This window comes from Helianthus annuus, chromosome 9 (genome assembly GCF_002127325.2).
Source record: "Helianthus annuus cultivar XRQ/B chromosome 9, HanXRQr2.0-SUNRISE, whole genome shotgun sequence".
NCBI classification, from domain to species: Eukaryota; Viridiplantae; Streptophyta; class Magnoliopsida; order Asterales; family Asteraceae; genus Helianthus; species Helianthus annuus.
In genome coordinates, this window is record NC_035441.2 from 12,481,541 (window position 1) to 12,498,665 (window position 17,125).

The window sequence follows — 17,125 nt, forward strand, 5'->3', positions numbered from 1 at the left end:
AAAAATCCTTTTAACAGCAGCAAGATGTGAGGCCTTCGGGTTAACTTGATATCTGGCAAGCAGGCACGTTGGGTACATGATGTCTGGCCTTGATGCTGTGAGGTACATAAGAGATCCGATCATAGCGCGATAGTTTGAGGGACTAACAGCTTCTCCCTTCAAATCTGGAGTAATTCCGTGATTAGTTGGCAATGGGGTACCAATGGGCGTTGCATCAGACATCTGGAACCGGCTCAAGATGTCACCAACATATTTAGTCTGATGGATGAATATCCCAGACTCCGTTTGTTGTACTTGTAGGCCCAAGAAGAAGGTCATTTCCCCCATAGCACTCATCTCGAATTTATCCTGCATAATGCGCTCGAATTCCCTACACAAGACATCATTAGTAGAACCAAAAATAATGTCATCAACGTATACCTGTACCAGAAGAAGATCTCCATCTTGTTCCTTGATGAAAAGAGTACAGTCGATAAGACCTCTACGAAAACCGTTCTCCAGCAGATAGTGAGATAAGGTTGCATACCAAGCTCGTGGTGCTTGATGAAGACCATAAAGAGCTTTGTTGAGCAACCAAACCCGATCGGGATGGATAGGATCTTCAAAACCTGGAGGCTGTTCGACGTACACCTCTTCTTCAACCACACCGTGTAAAAATGCACTTTTCACGTCCATCTGATAAACCTTGAATCCTTTGAAGGATGCATAGGCTAGAAAGATTCGAATTGCTTCGAGACGTGCCACTGGTGTATAGACTTCGTTGTAGTCGATCCCTTCAATCTGACGAAAACCTTGAACGACTAAACGAGCTTTGTTTCGGATAACAACTCCGCGGTCATCCTTTTTGCATTAGAAAACCCAACGGGTACCAATCTTCTTATATCCAGCAGGTTTCTCTACGAGTTTCCAGACACCCAGCTTCTGGAATTGTTGCAGTTCTTCCTGCATTGCTTCAACCCAGGCATTATCTTTCAAGGCTTCTTTCCACGTTCTTGGTTCTTCTTGTGAGACATAACACGCGAAGGACCAGTCGTTTTGTTGCCCGGATTCTCGAATAGCTGCATACAAGCCTGCATTGTTGTTGTTTCGCAACATGTTTCTTGTTTGTACGCCACTTTGCACATTTCCAATGATGTTTTGTTGAGGATGGGTATTATGAATCCTTGTTTCTGGATTATCTGGAACTGGAACATTTATACCCAGGTTGTTAAGATTAAGATCAACAACCAATTCAAGACCCGGAATTGACGAAGAGGATGATGCAGTAGCCTCAGCTGTTCTATGTGTATCCACTGGAGGAGTACCCTCTGAAGTACCATGAACTGCTGTTGTAGGAGCTTCTTGATCTGCATCTAGAAATTCATCATCCTCTGAAGATTCGTTCAATTCGTTTGCATCATGAAAATCCTCATTGTTGAGAGTATTGTTGTTCACCGAAGAAGATGGTTCTTGATTAACAAGAATTGGACGAACCACCGGTGAAACTGTTGCATTGTCACTCTCGAAAAACATCCTAGCCGCAGCATTTTCTTCAACGGCTTCAACATTGATCGAATTGAAGAAGTCATCATACTCAAACATCCAAGGTTGACCCGGATTTTTGACTGGCAAGGTGTGCCTTTGTACTCTGACCTCAGACCATTCCTCGACCCTTTTAGTCTCTAGATTCCAGACTCGTAAGTTAGGGGTGGCATACCCAAGAAAGTATCCATCAATTGCTCTTGCCCCAAACTTTCCATTAGGATCGATGATTGTGCAAGGAGCTCCAAACGGTTCGAGATAAGACAAATCTGGTTTCCGTTTTTGAAGAAGCTCAAAGCAGGTCTTGTTGTGTCTTTTGACCTTCTATCAACCCACAGTACGCGCTCACTACAGTGTTAAGCAGCTCCATGTGTTCCTTAGCCACTTCTACACTGATTTTAGAGAAGCTTGACGTGTCGAGCTGTACTGTACTTGACTTTGATTGTTGACCAGCAGATGATGTTCCTCCATAACATGCACGTTGTTGTTGTTGAGCAGGAGGAGGTGGAGGTGGTTGGATTGGATTTCCATACATGTCTGTGGTGGGAGGTGGCTTAACAGGAACTTGTATTGGATTGCCAAAACAATCTGTGCTTGTGACAAACGCTGTTTGAAGTGGAGCATGTGAACCGGTTCTTGCAGACGAAGAACTGGAAGTTCCACAGTACATTTCTGGATTCTGTGGCAATGGAACTCTCTTTGCCTTCAATGTTTCCTCCTGATCCTTGTTTTCCAACAGTTGAACGAATTCGTTGATATTAGTGGTTCTCAACACCCCGTTGTACTTCAGGATTTCCAAGAAACTACTCCATTGAGGAGGCAAAGCATCAGCAAACTTCTTCACAACTTCAGCCTGAGTTGTCACTACACTATAATTATCCAATTCCGTAAGCAGATGATAAAATCGGCTTGTCATATCTCCCAAGGACTCCTTATCCATACAAGTGAAGCCTTCGAATTCTTTCTTGAGAAGATCATGACGCATTTGACGGGTTGCTGCATTTCCCACTCCTCTGTTTTTCAATCCATCCCATAACTTCTTTGTTGTCTTGAAGCTGACAAACTGATGGTAGATATCCTTGCTCAACGCCTGAGTGAGAATGGCGTATGCCTTCTTTTCCAGATCATAGGTTTTCTTTTTATCTTCTGGAAGATCAGCAAACGTAGCAGAATCTGAAGCAGCAACCTCTATGGCTTGATCGAAATCTGTGGTGAAACGTATCCACAGTTCCGTATTTTGACCAAGAACATATGTTTTAAATCTCTCAACCCATCCTGGATATTCATTCAAATGCATCAACTTTGGAGGTCGATTCAAACTTCCTGTTTCACTTTCGCTTAGTAGAATACTTTGAATGCTCGGAGTTTGATTCGATACCAAAGCCCATTGATTTCCCTGAGAAGATGTCGATACCGGCGACTCGGCCCATAAAGGAGATGACCTGGTATTCGTGTATTTTCCATCGTCTGGAGCCGATGTACCCCACCATGAGGGAGTGACATTTGATCTTGTATATTCACCATTGTCTGGAGCCGGAGTTCCCCACCAACTCGGATTCATGATAGATAAGCAAAATAAATGCTAAGTAAGAATGATCCGAAAGATAACACAACCGAAGGTTCCTGGTCGAAAGATCTGAAATCACAGAAAGTTGTTAACAATAAACAGATCACAATCGAAAGATATAATCTTGTTCGAAGGATCAACAGTACTCGAAGGATTACTGTTGACTCTCGAACAATGATCTCGAAAGACTCAAGAACACGAAGGATTCCCTTTTGAAAGATCCTTATCTTTCGTGTTAAATCTTTATCTTTCGATCAACAGATCTCGAAAGATTCACCAATACGAAGGATCCTAATCTTTCGGACACTAGTCTTTCGAAAAGATTCCTCTGTCGAAGGATATGTTTCAGACTTCGAAGGATGGGTCGAAGGATATAAATCTTTCGAGCCCTCCTTGATCGAAAGATATCGAAGGATGATCTTTCGATGTCGAAAGATATCTTTCGAGAGACTCTGACACAACTGACTTTGATGTGATAGGTTGGTGAAAAGGTGATGGGTTGGTGTACCAACTTTCGGCAGAATGGATGGTTCTGCAACAACTTTTCACCAAACTTTTTGACTTTCAAAAATTTTACCAAAATAGGCAAACCATATCCTCAAGTCCAGTTCACCGGAATGATAACCGGAATATGGCCGGAAAAATCAAAGTTTCACAAACACGATTTTTATGTTACCCAAACCGACCCCGAACACTCCCGATAGGTTTAGAACACGTTTTTACTCAAAGAAAATGCAAGAAACTTAGTAAAAACAGGTGCAAAACCAAGTGTTTCAACACACCAAAACTTGTAAAAACCCGGTTTTAAACAAGGTAAAGAGCGAGGCTCTGATACCACTTGTAGGTCCCTTTTTCGGTGGATGACGAACCTAAACCTTGTTATACAAACCTACTAGCGAGTGCGGAATCCAAGCTAGCAAGCAAACCGAGTTAGTAGCAAGTAGAGAAACAAACACAGGAGTTCACCGATTAACACAACTTGTATTAATGCAATGAGGGTTCGGTTACAAGCTCAATGTTTACAGAAATGTTCTATAAACTCTCTAAGTGTGTGTGTGAGTTCTGGACAGAATGCTCTCAAAGCTCTCTATCTCTCGGATGTTGAAAATGGCAGAACTAACTCACACATACATTGCATGGGTATATATATACCCAGCCCATGATGCCAGATCGAAGGATCCGAAGGATGGTCCGAAGGATCATCTTTCGGATACAATGCTTTCGAAGGATTAGCAACAACCTCGAAGGATAGTCTTTCGAGGTCTATCATTCGAAGCATATCTTTCGATGAGATCGAAGGATCCAAATTATCCTTCGATCTCTACATCATCCTTCGATCAGAACATCTTTCAATATACAAACTGTTGTCCAAGTCAAACCGGAGGATGGTTGACTTGGTCAACTTACAACACAAATCAGGACATCGTTTATATCAGACCGAATACAGACAAAGTACAGACACAAGTGCACCAACAACGACCACCGCCTCTCTCACCACCAAACACGAAGACAACGGTGATTCACACGGCTAGGTTCTGACTGGAGTTTCAAGGGTAAGTTTTTTAGTTTTCTTTAGCCCTGTATTGAGGATTATCAGCTATAGTTTGATGTTTGTTGTGATATTTTGCTTAGATAACATATAATGAACCAATTTGGAGTTGCTAGGGTTTCGGTATGAAAAATCAAGAATCTCTTCTTAAAATCAAGTCTTAGAAGCAAGAAGCTTGATGATTCCGGTCGAGGTAAGCCATGAAGCTTGATCTTGTAAAAACAAGGGTTGTAGGATTTAATGTGCTTTTATGTTTTTTGTGGTGACATGGACCTACTGATTACTGGTATTGCTACAACGTTGCTTTTGGTAATATTTGAAATTATTGTCAACCAGAGCGTATTAGAAGGAGTGGGTAAAGAAGAAGAAGAAGATCATTCATTGGTGGTTCTAGGTTTTCGTTGAAACAAAAGACCAAAGATGAGAATGGGGAACCTGTTATTATTTTTTCTTTTAAATTTCATGAACTAAATTATTCATTTTTTTGGCTTCTTGTTTTAGCAATATTTTAGTTGCTTTTAATTTGGTTGTTAGTTCATGTGAATTTGCTGATAATGAGTTAAATTATTTTTTGCACAGGAACTAGACATGGATTCACTTCCAAGGAACACGCATGAGTTAACTATCGTCTTGGAGGATGTTGCATCAAACAGGTATATCGTAATATCGATTTGGGTTGTATTTCATTGATAACAACTCTATGGGCTAAAAATATCTGATGTTTAACAAATTTTACATGTTCAGAAATAATGAAAACGCTAGCCTGGGCCAGTGGTGGATTTTCTTATTAACAACCAAAATGTGAAAGATCCTTACTCAATTAACTGGGCTAAGGTAACGTTGTAAAGTTCCTTACACATTTGACCACTTATTTTCTCTTTTGATGGCACATTCTTAATATTGTCTTTACATCAGGCAAAGCGGACCCTAAGAAACCTTTGGGTGAAGGCCAGCCCGACTAATACAGAGTACAAGATTACTGATCTGAGTGAGAAGCCCTGTAACGAACAACTGTATGTTTTTTCTTTTATTTTTCCAAATTTGTTGTTTGTCAATCGTTATATAACAATTAAATTATCATTGGTGGTTTGAGACGTTTAATAAGTGCAACCCTTTCGACCGGTTCCTTTTACAACTATTTTTTTGAATTCGGTATGAATCTTCCCAGATATAAATCTTTGTGCCGGTTCCTTTTACAACTAATTTTCTGAATTCGGTATGAAGCTGCCCATATATGAATTACTTCGTGCCATTCTTTCGAATTACAAGTTTTTTTTGTTGGTAATAGTATCAGAATGCAACTTAGATTGCATATGGTAAGCTAACGTGGTTGCATTTTGCCCCAGCCGCATCACACGATAACTGGCCAGGGAATTGTTTTTTCGGCCAACAAAGCCATACTGGTGACCACGACCAAACCAATGAGATTGAAAAGTGAATGATGCCAGCCGAGACATTCAACCTCATGCTGCAACAAGACAGATTTTCCCAGGTATTCTACACTTGTTTCAGTAGAGCATGAAAGATTAGAATTGAGAAGAACATAATTATCTTTCAATTTTTTATATTTATTATCTTGTACACATCATAAAAAAAGTTTGGTTTGCTATGTATCACCATGTTCATGTGCTGAGTGATGTGTGGGGTATGCCAACGAACATCGTTTTCCCGGTCACAAGAATGAGAAAAGAGGGAAGGGTTCGATCGTTGTGCGGCGAAGAAATTGTGACGGCGTTCCGTGGTGATAGACATTTTTGAAGACTTGGTTATTGCTACTCATGATATTTTTCAATTTGCACTGGGGCTGATGCAGAGTTTGTAATGTTAGCAATTGATGACTTATGGGATTACATTAAAGGGTAGTTTGGTCTCACTTATTTTACCTTCTTCTATTTTTTATCATCGTCTAACTTTGTATCCAAAACTTGTATTACTTTCAGCTCGGATGCAGTTAACTTCATCAGAAACCAACTTAGGGAACATGGAGAAGTTCAGGTAAGTTGTAGCCATCAACCGATTTACGTTATCAGTTTTTATTTGTTGTTGATATATTTTTGCTACATGTTGCATCAGAAGCTCTAGATCAATTGGCCTTGGTAATGACTAGCATTACCCTTTTGACTATATTGTTTATTTACATTTCACACTTTGCTATGTTTCAGGACCAGTATTCTCAATGGTTAGAACTTCTTCAACAGGGTCAAAGGCCATCTTGCAGGGAAACGATAATATATAATTCAAATTACTGATAACATGTTCTTAGTTAGAGTATATTTGAACATGAATAACCTTGTTAATTTTGTTGTTGCAGCGTTAAGGCGTAGTAAAAAAAGAGTTCAAGCTGCAATCCAAAGAGAATTACCATTATTGGTATCAAGAGAATTGGTTTTTAATCAAGAAAACATAGGAAATGCTGACTTGCATAGAGCTAGATGGGGTCCTCTTTTTTATCAGATGGATAATGCACTTTCAGAAGAAGAAAAGCATTTGGTGCGTTCATTGATTTAATGTTTTATCACAACAAAATATGCATCTATATTATTTTTTATATTTTTTCTTGTGTATATTTAATTTTTCTCCTTTTAACATTGGTTATTTACAGGAGAGATCGTTGAACCAAGTGAATGAAATGCTAATGCATTGTAATAATGGTCTTCTACAATTTCATCCGGAACACAATTTGCAAAAGCAAACCATTGACTACAGGTAACAGTTTCTTTCAAGTAAAGAAACCAACTTATTTTCAAAATCTAATTTTGATTTTGATAACATGCAGAAATTTGAAAGCAGAACTGAGCGTATACAAAGATTTAGCTGTACAAGCTGCAGCAGCAGCCATCGACTCGACATCTAGCTTTTTGCGATCGATGGAAAATCTACCATGTTTCTGATGATTGCTTGACGTCCGGTAGTGATGTGTAACTTGATTCCAGTTTGAAATGAAGAGCTTATGCTTTCTGTTCTTCAGAATTACAAGCCTGATAAAGTGGTAAGTCTAAATGCTTTCACTTATTATTCTCTTCTTAAAACTTCAGATTTGGTGCATGTATTCTATCATCTTGTGCTTCAGAGGTGGCAACACGTGCGGGTTCTGAGTGTTATGTTTTACATTATATGGGTCGGTTGAATGCTTGGGCTGACCCACAAACCCTTTTTATAAATAATTAAATGCTAATTATATTGCAAAAAATGGTTATGACAATGATAATCCAATTTTTGAATCAAAGGGTTAAGGTGGTTGACTACATTAGATCACACTTGGGGCAATTTTCAACCCATTTTGGTTTTAGCTATTTTCTTGCCAAGGAGACCGGTTTGAGGTACAACATAACCCAAATTCGAGCAATTCATTGTTAAATGGGTTGAGAGTGCCACCTCTGTTATGTACTTAGGTTCAAATTACTTTGTCTACTGTGTCCTATTCCAGCAAAAAATGATTCAATTTGGTTCAAGTGTTCATTATACGAATTGGACGCGAAGAACTCGAAATTCGATTCAATTTGGTTCAAATTCCAATTCTAAATTCAATCTCTGTATTCTAATTCGAATATGTGATTTTTGATTCAAAGTTTGAACCTGATATACACATACTTTTCCATTTAATATAATATAATATAATATTAGTAATATGGGCTTTTTAAGTTGAATTATTTACACCATTTATTTGGTGGCGGTCGAGTAGTCGACCTTGGCCACATCGCCCGGTGTCACGGTGGTTGGTACGTCATTACTTGCCGTTAAAAAAAAACAAATACAATAGCAGGTGGGCCCGTTTAGACCCAACCTCATTTGACCTATTTTCAAAGCTACCTAATATGACTCGGAACATGTTTCGACTTGTTAGACAACCCAGCTCGGCCCACTTGTTTTGCCACTCATAATAAATATTAAACAAAGCATGTCATGTAAAGTGTATTGAGATGCTTATAACTTGTTAAAGTGGTTTCATCAAATAGGGTCAGACTAATATTTTAATAATATAGTTTCTTAATCATACATATATAATTTATGATTAAACATTTTTGGTGCTTGGTTGCAGCAAGTTTTTGATCACGACACATTCTCGGCTGACGACATAATGGGAGAAGCGGAAATTGATATCCACCCGTTGATAACATCTACAATGGCGTTTGGGGATGCGGGGATATTAGAAGATGTGTAGATAGGAAAATGGCTGAATTCGGAGGATAATGCATTTTTTAGAAGACAGCATTGTGAACGTCATTGATGGGAAGGTGATACAAGAGGTCACACTTGAACTCCAAAACGTTGAATCTGGTGAAATAGACCTGCGAATTGAGTGGATGCCACTTGATCAGTAACAGGAAATTCATGTTTAATATTTTACTGTTATTTCTTTTTTTGTTTATTAATTCAATGCGTAATAAAATTCTTTGATTGTAATTAATGATATGACCACCATGTATTGTATTTAAACTTTTGAATTTGTATTCCTTCTCTTTTTTTGTGAGAACTGTGAACTTTAATTAACCAACTACACCACACTCAGCTCAAATTTACACCATTTAACCCAATCATGGACTTGCACCTTGACTTATTCTTGAAACAAAGGAAGGACAAGGACTGTACTTCGTCTTCAATCCTCACTTCTTTAATGGCTCCTTCCTAATCTCCCTCAAACCTGAATGACTGTACACTCATCCGGACCGTAAAAACATGGTCATGGTTGGTAATCTATTATTTTAAGAGAACATTGGGTTGGTTTGTTTACATCCTTTTAAAACTCTTTAAATCCCTATGACCGGTTTTGAAGTACCTTAACCGAAAATTTAGATTTTAGTTATGACCGAACTGAACTGAACTTTTCTTATGCACACCCTTAGAATTACTAACAAGGGTTATGTTTTCCATTGCATCGCGAATTTGAGACACACAATGATGTGTCATTCTTAAAATATGATTTCCTTATGTTCTTTTAAAAGGATAATTTTTATGTAGATATTTATTATTCGTGTCTTCAAATATTTATTTTTAAATTACTATATATATGATTGATATTTTCTTCCTGTAACTGAATCATCTTCCTGTATATATGTCTACGTAGTTCTTTAACAAATGTCGAGTCGGGGGTCTCACTGGAAGCAGCCTCTCTATTCCTACGGGTTAGAGGTAAGGCTGGCTACATATTACCCTCCTCAGACCCTACCTTAACTTTGTTATTGGTGGGATTTACTGAGTATGATGATGATGACGATGAGTTCTTTAACAAATGTGAGTGTGATTCTTCTTCTACCACTTTCTCCTCATCAATAACCGCAATACTATGAGCGTTTTAAGTTTAGATAAACATAAGGCGTAAATGAGCCGAGCTAGAAATAAGCCAAGCTTAAACGAGCTTGAGCTCGAGTTCGAGCCTAAAAACAAGCTTGTTTGAGAAATCCTTTGAAATTATTATACCATCTCAACATTATTAGCTGTCGTGTAGTACTGTGTTGTAAATTGTCCTCGCAGCCGATGGACTGCTCACCACCCTATATAGACGGCAGACTGCTCCCCTTTCAAAGTGCAACTATAGTTTTTTTTCTCGAATTTACTTCATCTGATGGGATATAGATTGTGGGTTGTACATTGCTCATAACATTCATTGCTAGCTAATGCAGTTTTGGCACGTGTGTGTTTTTTTTAAATACTACGTTTTTTACTTATATTTTCTTAATAGCATGTTTGTTATTTTTAAAAAGCCTGTAAGGCTCATGGTATACGCCACACACGGATGCTACGAATAAGAAACTTAACAAACGTATAATACAATGTATCACGAGAAAATTGACAAACTCACAGTAAACGAATACCGCATAGTAAATTGTCGTCCCGCCGCATCGCGCGGGTATACGTCTAGTATATATATATATTATATATATATATATATATATATATATATATATATATATATATATATATATATATATATATATATATATATATAAAGTAATAACAAATTAATAATTAAGATGAAGGATTACCCATCAACAGTGTTTTTCAACTCCCACCCAACCAACCAGCTGCTTCTTTCAGAGCATCTCTCCATCTCCGAGAACCCTCTTTCTCTACATGTTTTGCAAAGGCTTTTCCGACTGACCCACTTTGGTTGCGGACTTCAGTGGGTTCCACATCATAGAAGACGGGATAAGCAGTCTGATCCTTTGTTTTTTGGCACTCCATAATCTTGACCAGCTCGTCTAAGCACCAAGATGAAGATGCATAGTTCTTGGAGAAAATAATGATGTGGCATTTCGAATCTTCAATGGATCTGATGAGTTGGTCATTGATCCTTTTCCCTTTCTCGATTCTTTCGTCATCTTTGTAAGTAATAATGCCTTTATCATTAAGGGCGTGATAAAGATGATCAACAAAGTTTTTGCGGGTGTCTTCTCCTCGAAAACTCAAAAAAACATCGTATTTAAAGCTCTTTTGAATGGATGAAACTGAATCAGATGCCATTAAATATATGGAAGGATTGAAAGAAATGAAATATTTGTCAATGGGGAGAAATTATATGAACCAGTATTAGATTACTCTTTGGAAAACCTTATAGTTAAATGTATGGTTAAAGACATGCATATATATATGGGCGAGTGCTGACCAGGTCCTATATCTACCAAGCCAACTAATCTTATATTTTATTTTGTTTTCTTCGTTGTAGCTGACTTAAGGGCCCACTGCCAACCCGGTCCAAGACATACCAAGTCAACCAAATTTTATTTAAAATTAGGACGTTGTTTTATTTTACATATTGTATATTTACCTATTTGTTATTTCTTTACATTTCTAAAATTGCATTATTATTTAGTTTATATATTAATGACTAATAAGGAAGGAAGATTGAGATGGTTTGGGCATGTGAAGTGGAGACAAATGACGGCACCAGTTAGAGTAGTGGAAACTCTTAGTGTGGTTTGGGCTTCAAAATGGAACCAGAGAGCGTACTTTAGTACAAGAAAAGTGAAGCTAGATTATGACCTCTTATGCATGGCTGTCCTGGTTCAGGAAATAATAAATGTCGACTATGCATTTGTTATTCATACCACAAATCCATCTCCAGGAGATCCATCAGAGATATACGCCGAGGTAATTAGAAAATATTAACATTTTTAATGTTTCATGTCAAATGTTACATTTATGTTGCCTACAATGGATTAATAATATTCAGTTGAACAGTTGAACAGATATGGAAATATAAAACTGTCTATAACTATTTGTTGTGCTAACAGGTTGTACAGGGACTTGGGGAGACTTTGGTCGGAGCTTTATCCAGGTCGGGCTTTAAGTTTCATTGCCAAGAAAGACATGCTCGACTCTCCTAAGGTACATCAGTCTATTTCCAAATTTCATTTTCTAAATAAATATATTAGTTAAAAGGAATTAAAAATTATAGTTTCATATACAACCATGTTGAATTCTGTAGGTTTTGGGTTACCCAAGCAAACCCATTGGCCTTTTCATAAGAAGATCCATTATTCTCCTACTAGGGATGTTGTATTGGTGGATGGCAATTTGTTCTAAAGTGGCAAGAGGCAAGAGGCGATCTACAAAGGGCGACGGTGCGGTGATAAACAAGATAATGGTAGCAATGCTTGGCTATGTCGGTACGACGGCCACATCTGGTGGTGAATGGTGGCTAATTCGCTGTTGTGAAAGGTGAAATAAATCTGCCCATAAAGTGCAGCGAACGAGACCACAATGTCTTATGTTTCGGGGTGGTTTTGAGAGCAAATCACGGGGTACCTCGCAGCAGTGATTCGGGTTGTTTGTGGCTAAGTGGGAGTTGCTCGAGGGCTGCAGATGACACCGGGTGATGGGGGTGATGGCTGCTAGAACAGAATGGAAAACGAGACATCCACGTCATGTGATTTGGGTTTGGTTTCGGGGTTGAATGTATTAGATGAAACAATTATTAAACTTAATTTATGATATGTATATGTATTCGTATGATAATATGATAACTAGAACTCGATATGTATATATGATAAGTCAAGGTGGATGTTATAAGCGGGTAATTTAAACTGCCAATGACAGTTTCCCGCTTGAATTAACCGCCAAGTTTGACATGTATATAAGTGTAAGGACCGGCATCATTTACCGGTACCAAGACACTCAATTTCCTTTCGTTAATTGTCTGTCCATTCGTTTGTTTATTATCTGTTAATTATGTCAAACAAGTCCGCTGCAAACCATTGTTTGAATCATCTGCAAGATGATGATGTTCAGATCAAACCTGTGTTAACCCCAACATGTGGTATCAGAGCCACGGGGACAACACTTCCCTGTCAACACTGCAATGACAAAGAATCCAGACGACCACTGAAAATGCATCGAACAAAATTATGTTATTATTGTCATCGTCCAGGCCATTTCATATACGACTGCAAATCAAAGGAGAATGATGAAAATACACAACTGATCTCTCAAGCAGTAAATGCAGGAATAAGAAAACAAAGAGTATCAGTGGAAGAAAGAAACGAGATGATTGTGACTGGTTCAGAAGGCGGTACATGGGGAGACATATGGTATGTTAGTCTTTCGTTTACACAACACTATGCCGGTAATCTAAATGTTTTTAAACGTATCAAACATTTAGTGGGGGTTGAAACCAACTCGGGGGAAAATGATTTCTTGTTTATGAGGGGTATAGGGATTGTGGAAGTCAAATCCAATAACGAAAAACTGTTAATTCAGGGTGTCTTATACACACCGGAATTAGACAGAAACGTACTCAGTCTGAATCAGTTAACTATGCAAGGCTTTACGGTTAAGAAGGACGGAGATACTTGCAAAATATTTCCTATGTTCTCATCTCCAATTGATAACACAGTAAATGAAATAACGGGGTTAACGAAGGAAGATGAACTAGGCCTAAAGGAAAAACAAAAGGTCATACGGCTAAATGATGTAAATGAAAAATATAAAGAGGAATATCTTAATTCCTATTTCGAAGATTTACATGTTTCCTCCGATGAAACGGATTGGAGTGTGATGATCATAAGGGCTTTGGAATTCAATGATTTCAAAGATTGTGTGAATCTGTTAAATATGTTAGAAGATAGCAAGTTTGTGTTCCATTACAAGTACGAACTCGAAAAGAAATTCGACGAAATGGTGTCTTGGTTTCTTATAAGTTTCCTGGGTATAACAACAAGGCCAATGCCTCCGGTTATGACCGAGAACAGGAAAGTGGATCTGCTGAGTTTATACATGATTGTGGAACGGGATGGGGGTTACAACAGTGTAACCGAAGATAATCTCTGGCCGATTATCGCCAAAGACATGGGCTTTGAATACAAGGATGGTGAATACATGCGGACAGTTTATGCCATGTATTTAGACATCCTTGTGTACTATTATAAGTTTAAAGCTGTGCAGACAAAAGCCAACGATTCAGAAAGGATGAAGGATAAGCAAGATGCACCTGAATGCAGTCTCGAAAGGAGCACAAGTGCTGAAGAAGTCAAGAATGTAACTGAAGTGGAATCCTTTGCGCTGTATGCAGAAAATAGTTGGGAAGGAGCATGGAATGCACACAAGAAACGAAGAAAGTTTAACTTTGATCATGCAAGAAAAGCGGTTGAAGAAGCAAATGCAAGCGTTCTCAAGGGTGTTTCTAAACGTAATTAAGTTTAGGGGGAAGTATTAGATGAAACAATTATTAAACTTAATTTATGATATGTATATGTATTCGTATGATAATATGATAACTAGAACTCGATATGTATATATGATAAGTCAAGGTGGATGTTATAAGCGGGTAATTTAAACTGCCAATGACAGTTTCCCGCTTGAATTAACCGCCAAGTTTGACATGTATATAAGTGTAAGGACCGGCATCATTTACCGGTACCAAGACACTCAATTTCCTTTCGTTAATTGTCTGTCCATTCGTTTGTTTATTATCTGTTAATTATGTCAAACAAGTCCGCTGCAAACCATTGTTTGAATCATCTGCAAGATGATGATGTTCAGATCAAACCTGTGTTAACCCCAACAGAATGATGGTGTATGTACAAAGTTTGAGTTCGAACGTTATAGGTGAGTTCTAAACGTCCACGGGTTTTAATGGGTTTTGGGTGATGATTACTTACACCTATCAAAAATGGTTTTATAATAGCGATGCTTAATAACGTTTTTGTTGATTTTCTCAAACTGAAAGCATGCTTCTTAAATGGGTTTAGGGCTTATTTAATTAAAAAAAGAACTTAGGCTATGTTTATGGTCATCTGGTACTAAATTTTGGTTCACAAGTTTTAAGTCGACAAATCTGCCCATGACTTTGGTTCATATTTCATACAGCCAATGAATCTAGATGTTGTATCGGTTCTAACCCTTTTTCTTTTCCGACTGATCTGCCCATGACTTGGTTCAGATCTCATAAAACCAGGTGTTTTTATTAAAAAAAAAAGAGGAGGGAAATGCTACAAAAAATAGACGTATCTACCTGACAAGGAAAAATGGGCAGAACCAAATGGGTTGGCTAACCTGTTTTGGTTATGACCCTTTTCTTTGGCCGACTCATTTTCAATGCCTTGGTTCAGATTTCATACAACCAATGACTTGTGAAAGTTTTGTAAGATACGAATGTGGCTGATCTTAGTTATGTGTTATCATGTCTAACGGACAACCAAATGGTTTGAATTGGTCAAACGAGTTTGTCAGGCACAGCGAAAGTCACTCAGATTGATCAAATCGGGTCAAAATAAACACAAACTGCACTCATATATTGTTCTATACTTTTTGTAATCACAATTACCCACCGTTCATTTGCTCTGTGTTATTTTAGAACGGCTAACTTACAAATCCACTTTTTCAACAACTTGATACCACTAGGCTACAAGCTCTTATTTTGCCATGTTTGACTCGTAGAACTTGTCAAAAATATAGTTTCCAATTTTGTTGTTTGTGTGCAGGAAAAGTTTGCAAACGTGAAAGCTGATGTATTGGTAACTTTGATCATGTTTGACTTCTATGTGGATGCACTAGGTAAATGGGTTTGTGAAGATGACAAAATAGTGCTGACTGTTTTGATATACTGAGTTATGAGTGTTGGCTGCGTTGAGAAGGATCACGGTTGGAAATGACTGCTTAGTGAAGTTGGTGTCAATAAATGCCAAGTTTTAGTTTTCACAAGATGAAAACCTTATTCTATATTTATAGTGCTTTTCCTTGGTTCCTAATATTAATAATATACAAGATGATAATCTTATAAGTTTGCATTGTTTTGGCCCATTGGTATGTTAATTATATATGCACAATCTGTAATAACCTTTTCTTCATCTTGCTTTAAGTAAATAGCGTATCTTTTATCTTTTGAGTGCTTTCAATTGTTATTGTTTTAATTATTTAAGTAAATAGCATTATCTTTTAAGTAAATATTATGTTGCTTTCAATTGTTATTGTTTTAATGATAATATTTTATCCATTGAGATGAAACATAACCTAAACCGAACCATTCCAAGTAGCGGGGTCAAATTTCTGGTTTTGATATTATATTAAATGGTTAAATTTATATTTGCAGATACATTATATAACTTTTAGAAGAAAGATCATGAGTGGGGTTGGAAAAAGTTCATGCAATTATCCAAAGTGAGGATGGGTTTGTTAATGCTGGTGCCTACTTTAATTGTTTTATGTAACTTATTGGTATTTATTATAATGTTACGTATTATGGTTTATAGCCCTTTTCAAGCTTCATTTCTATTTTTGTAGTATCTTATAAAAAAATTCTAATCCTCATTGAACTCCCTAAACTATGGTTCATCTTTTTTTTGCTGGTGCCTACTTTAATTATCTTATGTAACTTATTGGTATTTATTATAATGTTACGTATTCTAGTATTTTGTTATGGAAATAGTAGCTGGTCCAACGACTACTTAAATATCTTTTTAACACCTTTCAAAACGTGTTTATGTCATTGGCATTTTTTAAATGATTACGCATTAGAGTATCGTTTCTTATGGAAATAGAATAGTAGCTGGTCTAATTTTAGTATAATGTGTAATTTTGTATTATATCGAGTGCTCTCGTGTGAAATTACTATTTACCGTATACCCTAACGATGACCCAATCGCAAATATTTGTTTTGAACGACTTAAATCACACTAAATCCATCTTCGGCGGGACTCGAACCTTTGACCTCAAGGGAAGTAACCACCTTAACTCCAATGACCCGATCGCAAATTAGAAAGCATTTTATAGACGAAAAGAGTATTCTTTTGATCTTTTACAAATTTGTTACTAAGTATTGCTATTAGTTTTAACGTTTAATTAATATTCCTTATTCATTGTGCATTATTCATTTTTAAAAAATATATTTATATTTGTGTTTAATAAAATTTAAATATCCAACCCGTGAGTAATCACGAGTGATAACCTAGTTTTTTTTATAAGGGTGATAATGTGTAATACTGATCAATTATTCATAATTTGGTTAAAGACAAGTGAGTTAAACTGTAATTAAGATGAACGGATTAAAGTGT

General features: G+C 37.3%; 2 protein-coding genes across 2 annotated transcripts; one reads left to right on the top strand and one right to left on the bottom strand.

Moving 5' to 3' along the window:
• The first annotated feature begins 6,812 nt into the window (after positions 1–6,812).
• On the top strand, positions 6,813–9,111 carry LOC110877210. Its single transcript, XM_035977433.1, has 4 exons — positions 6,813–7,127; positions 7,240–7,343; positions 7,414–7,626; positions 8,677–9,111. Exons 1-3 carry the CDS (start codon positions 6,891–6,893, stop codon positions 7,526–7,528), a joined length of 456 nt encoding a protein of 151 aa, XP_035833326.1. The 5' UTR covers positions 6,813–6,890; the 3' UTR covers positions 7,529–7,626; positions 8,677–9,111.
• A 1,488-nt stretch (positions 9,112–10,599) lies between these two features.
• On the bottom strand, positions 10,600–11,170 carry LOC110875303 (TMV resistance protein N-like). Its single transcript, XM_022123499.2, has one exon. The coding sequence runs from the start codon at positions 11,097–11,099 to the stop codon at positions 10,638–10,640; it is 462 nt and encodes a 153-aa protein (XP_021979191.1). The 5' UTR covers positions 11,100–11,170; the 3' UTR covers positions 10,600–10,637.
• Positions 11,171–17,125: the final 5,955 nt, after the last annotated feature.

What these genes read in the sequence shown, in the direction of transcription:
- LOC110877210 (XM_035977433.1), top strand. Translation starts at nt 6,891, where the DNA reads ATGTTCTTAGTTAGAGTATATTTGAACATGAATAACCTTGTTAATTTT. An exon ending in CAGAAGAAGAAAAGCATTTG is followed by an intron (nt 7,128 to 7,239) that starts GTGCGTTCATTG and finishes GGTTATTTACAG; the next exon opens with GAGAGATCGTTGAACCAAGT. An exon ending in AAGCAAACCATTGACTACAG is followed by an intron (nt 7,344 to 7,413) that starts GTAACAGTTTCT and finishes GATAACATGCAG; the next exon opens with AAATTTGAAAGCAGAACTGA.
- LOC110875303 (XM_022123499.2), bottom strand. Translation starts at nt 11,099, where the DNA reads ATGGCATCTGATTCAGTTTCATCCATTCAAAAGAGCTTTAAATACGAT.